At 46.9% G+C, this 12,555-nt stretch overlaps 1 protein-coding gene across 1 annotated transcript; it reads right to left on the bottom strand.

Annotated features, from left to right (window-relative positions):
• Positions 1-2,609: 2,609 nt before the first annotated feature.
• PLA2G2A (phospholipase A2 group IIA) lies at positions 2,610-6,996 on the bottom strand. The gene is made up of 5 exons (XM_007980233.3): positions 6,728-6,996; positions 5,902-6,047; positions 5,548-5,692; positions 5,183-5,289; positions 2,610-3,021 (listed from the first exon to the last, which is right to left on the bottom strand). Exons 2-5 carry the CDS (start codon positions 5,939-5,941, stop codon positions 2,879-2,881), a joined length of 435 nt encoding a protein of 144 aa, XP_007978424.1. The 5' UTR covers positions 5,942-6,047; positions 6,728-6,996; the 3' UTR covers positions 2,610-2,878.
• Between the last annotated feature and the right edge of the window lie 5,559 nt (positions 6,997-12,555).

Below are 12,555 nucleotides of genomic sequence, written 5' to 3'. Positions count from 1 at the left end.
ACAACCCAAAGAGCATGGTTGTATTACGAGAAAACTTTATGCCACTAAAATATGATTTTAACGTATTGTTTTTGTATGAGAGATTCTTCTGATTTTTTTTTTCAAGCATTAAAAAACATAAAAACTATTCTTATCTTGCCTGCTAGACAAAAACAGGCAGTGCATAGATTTGGTCTACAGGCCACAGTATGCCAATCCATGGGTTAGACCATATTGTCTCTGAGAGTTAGTATCTGCCTTAGACACAGGAATGTTTGTGTGTGTTTGATGATGCTAATTTTCTTTTGAATAGGAAATATATTCATAAAGTTAAAAATCAAAACAATATAAAAAGTTATGTATCAGAAAATCTTTCTGTCACCCCATCTGTGCCAGCCTCATTTCTTGCCAGCCCTGTGCCCTATTTTGATGAATTTCTTGCATGTTCTTTGAGTGTTATTTGAAATACTAACACGAACATATTAACAGATGTATTTTTCTACATAAATGTGGCACACTGTTTATACTATTCTCCTCTTTGCTCTTTTCTGTTACCACCATATCCTGAAGATCTTTGTCCACTGGAGCAGAGAGAGCTTCCCTTGTTATATAAATGTATTGGGTCTCTTCTCTTTTTTTTTTTTTTTTTTTTTTTGAGACAGAGTCTCACTCTGTCACCCAGGCTGGAGTGCAGTGGTGCAATCTTGGCTCACTGCAAGCTCTGCCTCCCAGGTTCATGCCATTCTCCTGCCTCAGCCTCCCGAGTAGCTGGGACAATAGGCACCCACCACCGCACCCGGCTAATTTTTTTTGTATATTTAGTAGAGACAGGGTTTCACTGTGTTAACCAGGATGGTCTCGATCTCCTGACCTCATGATCCACCCGCTTCGGCCTCCCAAAGTGCTGGGATTACAGGCGTTTGTGTCTCTTTTTGAGTTGGTATCATGATTTATTTAACTAGTTCTCTCTACACATACTCTTGGATTATTTCCATCTCAATTCAGAACAATGCTGCAGTGAACAAACTTGCTCATACATCACTGTGTGTGTGCACGGGTATATGTGTGTGTGTGTGTGTGTGGTGTGCGCCTGCATCCATAGGGTAAATTTCCAAGTGGAGTCAGTGACTGAAAGGATACATGTGTTTGTAATTTTGATAGATATTGCCAATTTGCCCTCTGTGGGCGTTCTGCCCTCCTACCAGCTACCTATGAAAGTGCCCGTTTCCCCAAGCAGCCTTGCTAGTAGATCAAGTTGTCACACTTCTGGATTTTTATTCATTGTAATAGATAAAAATGGCATCTCAGTGGAATTTTAATGTGCGTTTCTCTTGCTACGCGTGAAAGTGAATATGACCAGGGCCGCCTCCAGCAAATGAAACATTTGGTGCAGAATCAGCAAAGGTGCTGCTTCTGGGAAGACAGATTATGGGAAGGCACCTCCTCTGGGGCAATGCAGAGCTTCCTGGGCTGTGCAGGGGCTTTCTCCTGTGGGAAACTCAGCTCCCACCTGTGTCCCCTGTGCAGGGTGCCTTTGTGAAGCGATCCACACCCAGCCGCCCAGATGGGTGTTATTAGAGAAACAGGCAGGGCTGTAGCTGGTCCAGGGGGCAATTTCCCAGCGGAACCCTGAACAGCAGGAGGGGAAGTAGCATCCGAGTAAGGCTGGGACCCGCTACATAACGTGTGTGACCGGGTTGGGTGCACTGGCTCATGCCTGTAATCTTAACACTTTGGGAGGCCAAGGCAAGAGCATTGCATGAGGCCAGGAGTTTGAGATCTTCCTGGCCAACATAGTGAGACCCCATCGCTATGAAAAAATAATAAAAATAAATAAATTTGGGCAGCCCAGTGCAAAATGAAGTGTGGGGAGGAACTCTTGATTAAATATTAGTAAGACTTTTCAGATAGCCACAGTAGAGCATTAAACCAGGCGTGGCACCCTTCCAAACACAGGACGCCGTGGGACTGTAGGGGTTGCGCACCTGGGAAACCAACCCTGGTGACGGGATAGCACCCCCAGGGTCCAGCTGGTGGCCAGCATTATATCACCCCGCTTTTCCTCCTTACTAGACTAGGCAACACAGGAGAAGAGCATTCCATGTGGAAGATGTGGACTGCAGCTTCCCAGATTAAGACCAGCCTTCCTGCTTTCTCCCAGCAGGCCAGTAGGAGCTGCTATTGCCTAGGGAAGGGGAGGAAGATGTCTGGGTTTCCTTGTAATAGTCATGGCAGCTGTAGACATGTCAGACCCAAGGCTTTTCATTTGTCATCATTCTAATTCTCAAACACGCCCTTGCAGGAGGCACTAGTGTTATCTCCATCTAGATGAAAGAACTTAGGCTTAGGGAGATGGGAGAGCGGGGATTTGACACAGCCTGTCCGATTCCAGAGCCTATTTTTTTTCGTTTGTTTTGTTTTATTTTTATAAAGACAAGGTCTCCCTGTGTCACCCAGGCTGGCCTTGAACTTCTGAGCTCAAGCAATCCTTGCACTTCAGCCTCAGCCTCCCGAGCAGCTGTGAAAATGGCACACACCACTACACTGGGCTCAGAGCCTGTATTTTTAACCCCTACCCCTGTTTGTTCTCACGCTCACAGTGCATAGGGCAATGCACACACACACACATATACATGATTTGCTAATTGCTTTATTCAGAAGAGACTCCTTGGAGTACAGTTTCTTTGGTTAAGCATGGAGTTGAGGTGGAGGAGAGCAGTGGAAGGCTGGAAATCTGCTGGGTGTCTCATTCTGGGTGGGTATAGAAGGGCTCCTGCCTGGCCTCTAGGATGGTGAGGGATGCTTTCTGCATTGCCAAGGAACTTGGCTAGGGTAGGGAAGAAGGGTATGAGAGAAGGAAACTCAGCATTGGGTGGAAGGTTTCCAGGGAAGAGGGGACTCAGCAACGAGGGGTGCTCCCTCTGCAGAGTTTATTGGAATAGTACTGGTAGTTTTTATTATAGGTACTCTTGTTTCTAGCGAAACAGTAGGCAGCAGCCTTATCGCATTCACACAGTTGACTTCTGCAGGAGTCCTGTTTTGCTGAAATCACAAGAAAATAAACACAAGATGGGAGTTTGTTAATATTCAGTGGCTTCTTGTGGGAACCCTGGGGTAGAAGACACAGCCCTGTCCTCCAGAAGCTCCTAGTTGGAGACAAACACCTGCACTCCGGATATTTCTGACGAAAGAGGAGACAAAATTCTTGCCCTTGGGATGCTGGCCTCCAGCCTGGTGGAGACACAGCCAGGCACTGGGATACTCTCTCAAAGGCCTTCCTAATAGCCATCATCTCTTCCTCTTGCTAACAGATGTGTTCAGGAGGCAAAGCCCTAGCCCCGGGTGTCTGGGAATGGATTGTGATTGGTTTAAGCCAGGCAGGGTCATCCATTTTTCCTTTGCAGTGATTGGTCTTTGTGTATTATGTAACCTTGTTCCAACCAATGAACAACAAGGGGAAGTCTGCTGGGGGCTTCTGGGAAGGATCTATTTCCTCCCTCCAAAAAGAGAGATGCCCAAGAGGAAAGCCTCTTCCATAGTGTGAGGCCAGGAGGGTGGAACTGCAGCCTGTCTCTTGACATCCCAGGGGTAGACACTGCCCACGTGGCATAGCTGAAGGCCAGGAGAAGGCTGGCTTCTTGATGACATGCTGGAAAGCTGCCCCAGGCCTGGCACTGCCCTCTTCCAGAATTCTAATTATGTGACAGTCACATATCCCCATTACCCAAGCTACTATCAGCTTGGCATCATGTGGCTTGTGACCTGACGCCTGCTGGAGATACATGCCTCTATGGAGAGGCCTTGATAGGAGACATAATTTCTGATCTTAAAGGACTCAGGCCATGGGCAGGAGTCCACGCTTTCTCCAAATCCCACTCATGGGTCAGCTGTCTGGGTACACCAAGCACAGCCTTCCAGTGCCACCCACCTCTCCTCCCCTTCAGGGCCAAACTTTCTCCAAAACGTTGTCTTTGCTTTCTGTCTCTACTTCCCTTCCTATCAGCCCCCACCCGCTCTAATCTGGCTTTGCCCTCCCCACTCCATGGAAGCAGCTTCCCCTGAGTCCCTCATGCCTTCCTGCCTCAACATCCGGGGGAGCCTTGTTGGTCCTTTTCATGGAGGACTCCTCTGTTCAATTGGCCCTTGCTAACCATCTCCTTACCAACTCCTTGACCTTCTTGCTCAGTTCTCCTTCTCCCTCTCTGTCCATCCCTCCTCTGTCTCCTTTCTAGGCCTTTAAGCAGAAAATGAGTGATCACACCCACCTCTCAGCTCTCTGCTGCCGGCTTCTGAATCTGTGTCCCCCATCCTGACCTCTCCCCTGAGCTGCATTTGTACGGACAGCTGCCTGCTGGACCCCTCCCTGGGTGCTGGAGGCCCCTAAACTCCACATGCTGGAAATAGAACTGCTCCTCCCCGCCCTCCACCACAACCTGCTCCCATGGTCTTTATCACAGTTGTGCCATCCATGCAGCCACATATCCATCCTCCATCCAACAGCTCCCTCTCCCCGTCCCACCCCACTCAGTCACCAGCTCAGCTGATTCCACCTCAAATGCATCTTGATGTTTTCTCCACCTTTCCCATCCTGACCTCTGTTGTTTTATGTCAAGATGTTACTCCCTCTTGCCTGCAGGATGCTTTCTCTGCCCCCCTTCCACTTGTCTCCATCGACCCTGTCCTCACAGTGAGTCCTCTAAAATGCAAATCTGACCCTGTAGCTCCTCTGCTTAAGAGCATCCTGTTGCTTTAGGGCAAAACCTAAATACAGCCTGGCCTGGAGGGCCAGATTGACCTAGCTCCTTCCTTTGTCTCCAGCATCATGGCTCAGCACTGCTTCTCTCCTCATGTTTCTGCTGGGCAGCACAGAATGGCTTACAGTACCCTTTGGTGCCTTTGACCATGCTGTGTCCTCTTCTGGGCGTGCTCCCAGCCCTCCTCTTCCCTGACTCTGCACAGCCTTTCAGACTCAGCTTAGAGGTCACCCCTTCCAGGAGCCTTCCTCAAGCCTCAGGCTATGTTAACATCTTCTTCCCACTGGAGTCTTTACTACATTGCATTTTCACTTTCCTGGCTTCCCACTCAACTGTGAGCTTCCTGAAGCAGGAACTGTATCCCTCTGTGTCTATCTTTGGTGCCCAGCACAGTCCTCAGCACTGTCTAAACAAATGAGGGCCACTCAATGGTGACGTAGGATTCTTACCACAGGTGATTGTGCTCCCCCTGTTGCTAAACTTGTAGCTCAGAAATTTGGTGCCGCATCCACGTTTCTCCAGACGTTTGTAGCAACAGTCATGAACGACACAGCAGCTGCAAGGAGACACCCTATTGGGGCTGCTGTCCCACAGCTCCAGGAGACCTGGTGCCTGTGGTCTCACCCCCTTGGACCCTGGGCAGAGACCCAGTGACTTTGCAACAGTCTAGAGCAGAAGTACCAACATGCTGGCTGCTTTGCCAACCAGGCCATCCTGAGACCTCTGTGCCCATCAGAAATTGGCACTGTCTTTGCAGCTCCCAGCCCTGCCTGGGCCAGAGTCTAGGAGGGTAGGGAGGGATGGGTGGCCTCACCGATCCGTTGCATCCTTGGGGGCTCCTTTGCCACCCACGCCACAGTGGCAGCCGTAGAAGCCATAACTGAGTGTAGCTTCCTTTCCTGTCGTCAACTTGATCATTCTGCGGAAATCCGCCAAATTCCCATGGGCCTGTAGAAGGCCTGGAAGGAAATTTGGGAGTTGTCTGGTGATGTGGCATGGGGTACTGTGCCCTCCCTCTCTGCCCCTCTCTGCTACTCTCCTTCCTCCCAAATGGCTTCTCTTCTTCCCCTGAGAGAGGATTGCTGCAATGGGAGAGAAAACTAAGGGACAAGAGTGCTTCCCTTCTGGGGCTGTCCCCCCATGCTCAGAGGTCAGGGTCAGCACTTACCAAAGATCATGATCACTGCCAACAACAGGAGGGTCTTCATGGTAAGAGTTCTTAGGTGACAAATGCAGATGGACTGGCCTAGCTCCTCCGCTGGGTGGTCTCAGCTTCTGCCCTGGCCGTTGTGCCCCTGCTCCTCCTTGGTGGCTCTGAGACACACAGACATGCTCTCCCATCCAAACTAGGTCCAGGGTGACTTCCTCTGTCACACTCAGAGCACACAAGGAGTGCCCTCCAGCAATACACACAGACACACACACCACCTCCTGACCTGTTCTCAGCTCTGCAGAATGGTTTCACACACATCAGGCCCTCAGACCTGTGGAGAACCCCATGAGACACTAATGAGACCTCCCCTGTGCCTCATCAGACTGAGAGTTCTTGGGAGGTTGGAACCAGGTTCTTCCCAACTAACTGGGAGGTTCCTGAGGTCAGAGGATGTGGAAGACATAGCTTGCACATCTCCAAACTAGATTCAAGGCTTGGAGTCTCCAAGGCACCCATGGAGTCTCAACCTTAGTATTTTCCTCCAGAATGAAAGCATCAACCTATCTCTGCAAGGCTTTCTAACCCCTTCCACATACACACGTTCCCAAACACATACATGCTCACACACCTATGCCCACATACACACACTCTTGTACTTACCTGCTAGTGCGAACATCCTCTCATACACTACAATCACATACCCACTCAACATACTCATGCACACACACCCTCTTGTGCATATCAAATCATGCACATGCATGCACAACACAGCCACTCTCAAAGGCAGCGAATGAGCAGGAATTCTGCTCTTGACAGGACATCAGCTTCGCTGGCTGTTTACCTCTCAGAGGACCTCAGCGGTGTATCCCCAGGCTGTCTTGTTTGTTCTGCACTCCTGCTCCCCTTAAATAGCCGCTCCTTCTGGGAGGTTGGGGGTAGGTGAGGCACGAGGCTGGGGATGGGCGTGGTCAGTTGGTGGACTCAGGATTGGCCGCCCATACCCCTAGGTAATCCCTTTCCTTCCCCTCATCAGCTGGCAGGACAGAGTTGAGGATTGAGAAACCTTACGTGTCTGTAGCTGATGCCAAAACACATTTCAGGCCGTTTTGCAGTCTTTCCATGGAGTAAATTCCCATAATCAGCTCTGGGTGTGATCAACGGTCAGCCACCTCCCTGCAGCCGCCTCTAAGGGGGGCAGGGACTGTCTGCTGTTGCCGGCTGTGGACTCATTTGTACACCCAAAGGGACCACCAATTGCTGAGCAAGGATTGCTCCCTTCTGCTCACTGTGGCATTTGGGAATAGAAAAGAGGGCTTTTAGTGGTACTCATTCATTCAGCCACTCAATCATTCATTCGCAAGAAGTACGTACTGGGCCTCTAGCATGTTCCAGCACCTGTGCAGGCCTCACGTCTCACTTGTGCACCCCACAGTCCACCAGGGAGAGGGTTTAATGGGGGTGGATTTCCCTTCCCACTAACTTGGGCCAGGGCCTCAACCTTCTCTTCTTCCTTCCCTTTCTTCTTTTCCTCCGCCCCTGTCCCATATGAGCTTCTAAACCTGGAAAAAGCCAGAGGCTATCCTTGAAGTTCCCACCAAAGCACTGCCTTCACTTTATTCCCCATCCTCACCTGTTTGGAGACAGGGGGAGGTGAATGCTCCCTGGATCTGTTGCTCTTTTTCCTTCAGGCTTCAGGCTCACACTGACTCCAGCTTTAATTCATAAAGTAAATATCTTTTTCATCGCTCTCCAGCACATGCTAAGAATTTAGCTTCCATGGCCTTAAGTAAACACTCTGCGATTCCAGTCCTTAAAAAGTCACTGTGGCAGAGGCTGTCGTGCTTGTGAACATTCCATCTGTTCCATATACTCTAGAGCCCCTTGCAGGGATGGAGACCTAGGGCCCTGCTGCTGGCTGGTAAAAGAGAAGCATTGGTATTAAGGCTCACTTCCAGGTTTCTCCAGCAGGGGGACTATGAGATGCAACTCCCAAGCCCTTCCCTGCCTCACGGGTAGAACCAGAAGATGAAAGCAATCTGGGGTGTAGAATCATAGCATGGAAGACAGTTGTCCTAGAAAGTCCTGCAGTGCACAGAGGTCTTAGCGTGAGTGAGAAATAGACTTTTGCTGTATTAAGCTGCTGATAACTGAGATGGGCAGCTACTGCCACATAACCTAGTCTATCCCAAGAGCCATCAGACAGCTTTCCTCTCAAAAACACCATTTCCCTCCAGCGCTCGACTGTGTAAGGGGTTGGACTCTGGTTTTCCTTCCTGCCCTCATGTGTTGGAGTCCCAGTACCTTAGAATGTGATCTTATTTAGAAATAGGGTCATTGCAGATATAATTAGTTAAGATGAGTTCACTAGGGCAACTAGGATGGGCCCTAATCCATGATGACACATGTCATCACAAAAAGGGGAAATTTGGAGACAGGAAGGCACACTGGGAGAAAGCCATGCAAAGATGAAGGCAGAGATCAGGGTGAAGCTTCCACAAGCCAAGGAATGGCAAAGATTACCAGAAAACACTGGAAGCTAGGAGAGAGGGATGGAGCAGATTCTCCCTCACAGCCCTCAGACAGAATCAGCCCTGTTGGGCTCTTTGATGTCTGCCGCTGGAACTGTTAGACAATGAAACGTCTGTTGTGTAAGCCACAAAGTACCTAATACAAAGCTGAAGCAAACTAACACAACCTCCAGGGATCTCTTTTGACTTCCTTCATTCTTCTTACTCTGGGTTGCCACTCCTATAGCAGTTGGCTTTTATGGCCATGTCAGGGTTCAGAGGTCTCATCCCCCAGTGTAGACCACTGCCTTTGTTAAACATTGGACTTCTGGAAACAGTAGTTCCTCCAACAGGCAGAACCGCCTTCCTCTCTGTATATCTGGATAGCCCTGGTCCAGGCTTCAGGCGGAAGAAATACTCCAACACTCAAGGACTCTGGTGACGTCAGATAGAGCCTCTCCTTTTCCCATCACTTCAGGATGTTTTTCAGGAATTCAAAGTCCATGAATTGGCCTCTTGTTCATCTTCCATCCTGGACCTAATCCAAGCCCTTGGACTCAGTGAGCCAAACAGAAATCTCTACTTTCATGGGGCTTCCACTTTAGCAGAAAGAGACGGATAATCAGCAAAAGACATACTAGTAAATGACATCGTATGTTAGGTGGTGACACTGCGATGGGGAGAGAGGCAGTAGGTGACAGAGCAGGAGCACCATCATCTCAGACAAACACCACCACTTTAAGTTCCAGCTCCCTTTCTAGCCTCATGCATTTCAAGGAAATCATTTCTCTTGTAATTACAAACAGGCAGAAAGAGTAGACAGTAAAACACAGGTAAGACAGGTCGGGCACAGAGGGAGGTGGGGGAAAATCTGTCTGGCAACTGCCAAGCTTCACCCTCACACAATGGGCCCCAGTAAAACAGTGGGCCTTAATAAGCACATTCCTTTCCCTTCAGGTGCACTAAGATAGGAAAGCTAAAAGCAGACTCGGGGGGTATGCCTGCAGCTGCAGAAAGATATATGGGAACAGACACACAACTCTCCCTCCCAGATAAGCATAATGAAAAGACACAGAAGCAGTCCAAGCCTCTGTTAAACTCTCCTACCCTGAATCCTTAAAAACTCTTAGCATGTAAGAGTGTGCCTCTGACCTAACTCAGCCAGCTGCCCCTCTCTAAAATAAACCTGTTCTTGACTGCCAAGCCACCTTTCATGTTTCTTTCCTCTTTCCTTAATTCTTACAGTAGGGATGGAGGAGGGGTATCTGGAGTAGGTGGGTGGCAATTTTACACAAGATTGGAGTGCTCAAAGAGAGGTGCTTTGACTTTAGTCGGTGCTCAGAACACTTTCCTTGCATTATTAGTAACTAAAAGAATGAGCATTTGAGACAGAGTCTCGCTTTGTCGCCAGGCTGGAGTGCAGTGGTGCGATCTTGGCTCACTGCAACCTCCGCCTCCCGGGTTCAAGAGATTCTCCTGCCTCAGCCTCCTGAGTACCTGGGACTACAGGCACCCGCCACCACACCCAGCTAATTTTTAGTACTTTTAGTACAGATGGGGTTTCACCATGTTAGCCAGGATGGTCTTGATCTCCTGACCTCATGATCTGCCTGCCTCAGCCTCCCAAAGTGCTGGGATTACAGGCATGAGCCACTGCGCTCAGCCTTCCCCTTCCTTATTTATAACCCCTTTCTCTGACAGGTTTATTTTTCACAATATATTTACTTATTTGTTCAATTGTAGTACAATTGAAGTAGTTTCAGAATTATTAACCCATAACTCTGTGAGAAATAAATTTACTAACTACTGTACCGTGTCAGTGTATAGTTTCTTTATCTTTAGCCGTTTGGTATACCATCATAATACTGTTTTCTGAAGTTACATAGGTTATCTGTTTTCTTGTAGCCTACCTTAAGTGTGGTTATTATATTGATTTGTCATATAGTTATATGTTTATTTGTTATCATTTGTATTCCATTTTGGTTTCTATCTTTTTCCTGGTTGATTTTAATTATTTATTGCTTTTGAGGGTATGTGAAGCCTTCCCACGTGAAACAAGGTGAAAGCCATACTAAAAAGTATACTCAGAGGTGTTGCTTCTCACTCATGCCTGCTATCTTCTCATTTTCCTCTTCTTCCCACCTCATTCTCTCCCCATGGCCTATAGGTAAGTGTATTAGTTATCTATTGCTGCATACACAAACTGTATTAGTTTGTATGACTTTGTATTAGTCAAAGGGAAAGGATTATACAAAGATAAACTCACTGGAGGTCATTCTGGGGTGTGTTTCTCATAGTAGCCAATATCATTCATTTTTGGTTGATTCTTCCTGAAATTCTTTTGCATAAATGTGTAGGTGCATGTTTATTTTCTTTTAACCACTGCTTTCTTACACAAAGGGTAGCATACCATAGATCATTTTGTACTTTGCTATTTTAACCCAACAGTATATCTAGGAAATGACTTCATATAAGCAGCTAGAGATCTTCTTTCTTTTTAAAAAATATGTTTAAATTTTTTTCCTCCTAACTCAGGGAAGTCTTTCCTGGTGGCTTCCCTGACAGGGTCAAAGCCCCTCTTGCATTTCTATAGTCCTTCATTGCGGGAATGTACTATAATTTTTCCAACCATTCTCCGAGAATAGGCATTTAGGTTTTTTCTAGTGTTTCGTAATTACAAACATTGATTCAGTCAGCGACCTGTGCATGTGTATTTTCATAACATTGGAGGTGTATCTTCTGGACACATTCCTAGAAGTGGGATTAGTGGGTCAAAAGGTAAGTGCATGTGTAAATTTTGTTAGGTAATGCCGAATTCTCCTACAGAATGGTTGAACTAGCTCACATTCTCAGTAGTAATGTTTGAGACCGACTTTTCCTCCATGGCCTCAGCAACAGAATGTTCCGTTAGACTTTTCTTTTTGCATTCATTCTTCTTATAGTTTTAAAAATATCACTGTTCCTTCAATAAATATTTATTGAGGACCTACTCAATAATCCAGGCACTGTATGGTAATGCAATGGTGGGCAAAACAAACAATTTCTTCCCTGAGAGCATTTTTCAATCTGGCAACAGAGACAGACATCAGTCAGACGATCACACACACACACACACACACACACGCAAACACACAATATTATAGAATGTCATGTGCTGTGTTGTTCAGTGATCCACTGGGACCGCATGAGGCAGAGAGCCCTCAACTAGTCTGGGGATCAGAGAAGGTTTTCTAAGGAGATGGCACTTTACCAGAGGTCTGGAGGGAGTTTAGGAGTTATCTGGGTAAGCGGTTTCTGTGGTTTAGCTCACTCAACATTTATTCCAGCCTTCTGGTATGTCTGTCTGTATTGCAGAGCCTAGAAGGCTAAACACTGCATTTCCTTCTCTCTCCCTCTCCTTATTTTAAAAGGCTTTTTGAAAGAGCAGTGATATTCAAAGTAAACTTGATCTGAGAGTAGAGAGAGTCCCCACATATCCCCTCTTCCTCAAACACACATCTTCCTTCACCATCAATATCCCCCACCATTGTGGTACATACGTTAGAATCAATGAGCCAATGCTGACACATCAAAGGAAGTCCATAGTTCATATTAGGGCTCATTCTTGGTATTATACACTCTATGGGTTTTAGCAACTGTAATGTGACATGTATCCACTCTTACACTGTGAGACAGAGTAGTTTCACTACCTTGAAAATTCTCTATGCTCTGCCTACTTAATCCTCCTCCCCCCAAACATCACCCTGACAACCATGATCTTTTTACTGTCTCCATAGTTTAACCTTTTCCGAATGTTATGTAGTTGAATCATACAGTATGTAGCCTTTCAAATTGATTTCTTTCACTTACTAATATACCTTTAAGTTTCCTTGATGTCTTTTGATGACTTGATAGCTCATTTATTTTTATTATTGAATAATATTACATGTCATATGTACCACAATTTATTTATCCATTTACCTACTGAAGGACGTCTTGGTTGCTTCCAAGGTTTGGCAATGATGGATAAAGCTGCTATAAAGATTTGAGACATTTCATGTGCAGGTCTTCGTGTGGAAATAAGTTTTCATCTTATTTGGGTAAATATCAAGGAGCACAACTGCTGGATCATACAACAAGAATTCAATGTGTATTTTTGTAAGAAAATACCAAACTCTCTTCC

This window comes from Chlorocebus sabaeus, chromosome 20 (genome assembly GCF_047675955.1).
Source record: "Chlorocebus sabaeus isolate Y175 chromosome 20, mChlSab1.0.hap1, whole genome shotgun sequence".
Classification (NCBI taxonomy): domain Eukaryota; kingdom Metazoa; phylum Chordata; class Mammalia; order Primates; family Cercopithecidae; genus Chlorocebus; species Chlorocebus sabaeus.
This window is presented reverse-complemented; position numbering and strand designations above follow the sequence as displayed.

What these genes read in the sequence shown, in the direction of transcription:
- PLA2G2A (XM_007980233.3), bottom strand. Translation starts at nt 5,941, where the DNA reads ATGAAGACCCTCCTGTTGTTGGCAGTGATCATGATCTTTG. An exon ending in CCCAAGGATGCAACGGATCG is followed by an intron (nt 5,290 to 5,547) that starts GTGAGGCCACCC and finishes GTCTCCTTGCAG; the next exon opens with CTGCTGTGTCGTTCATGACT. An exon ending in GGGGAGCACAATCACCTGTG is followed by an intron (nt 3,022 to 5,182) that starts GTAAGAATCCTA and finishes TTGTGATTTCAG; the next exon opens with CAAAACAGGACTCCTGCAGA.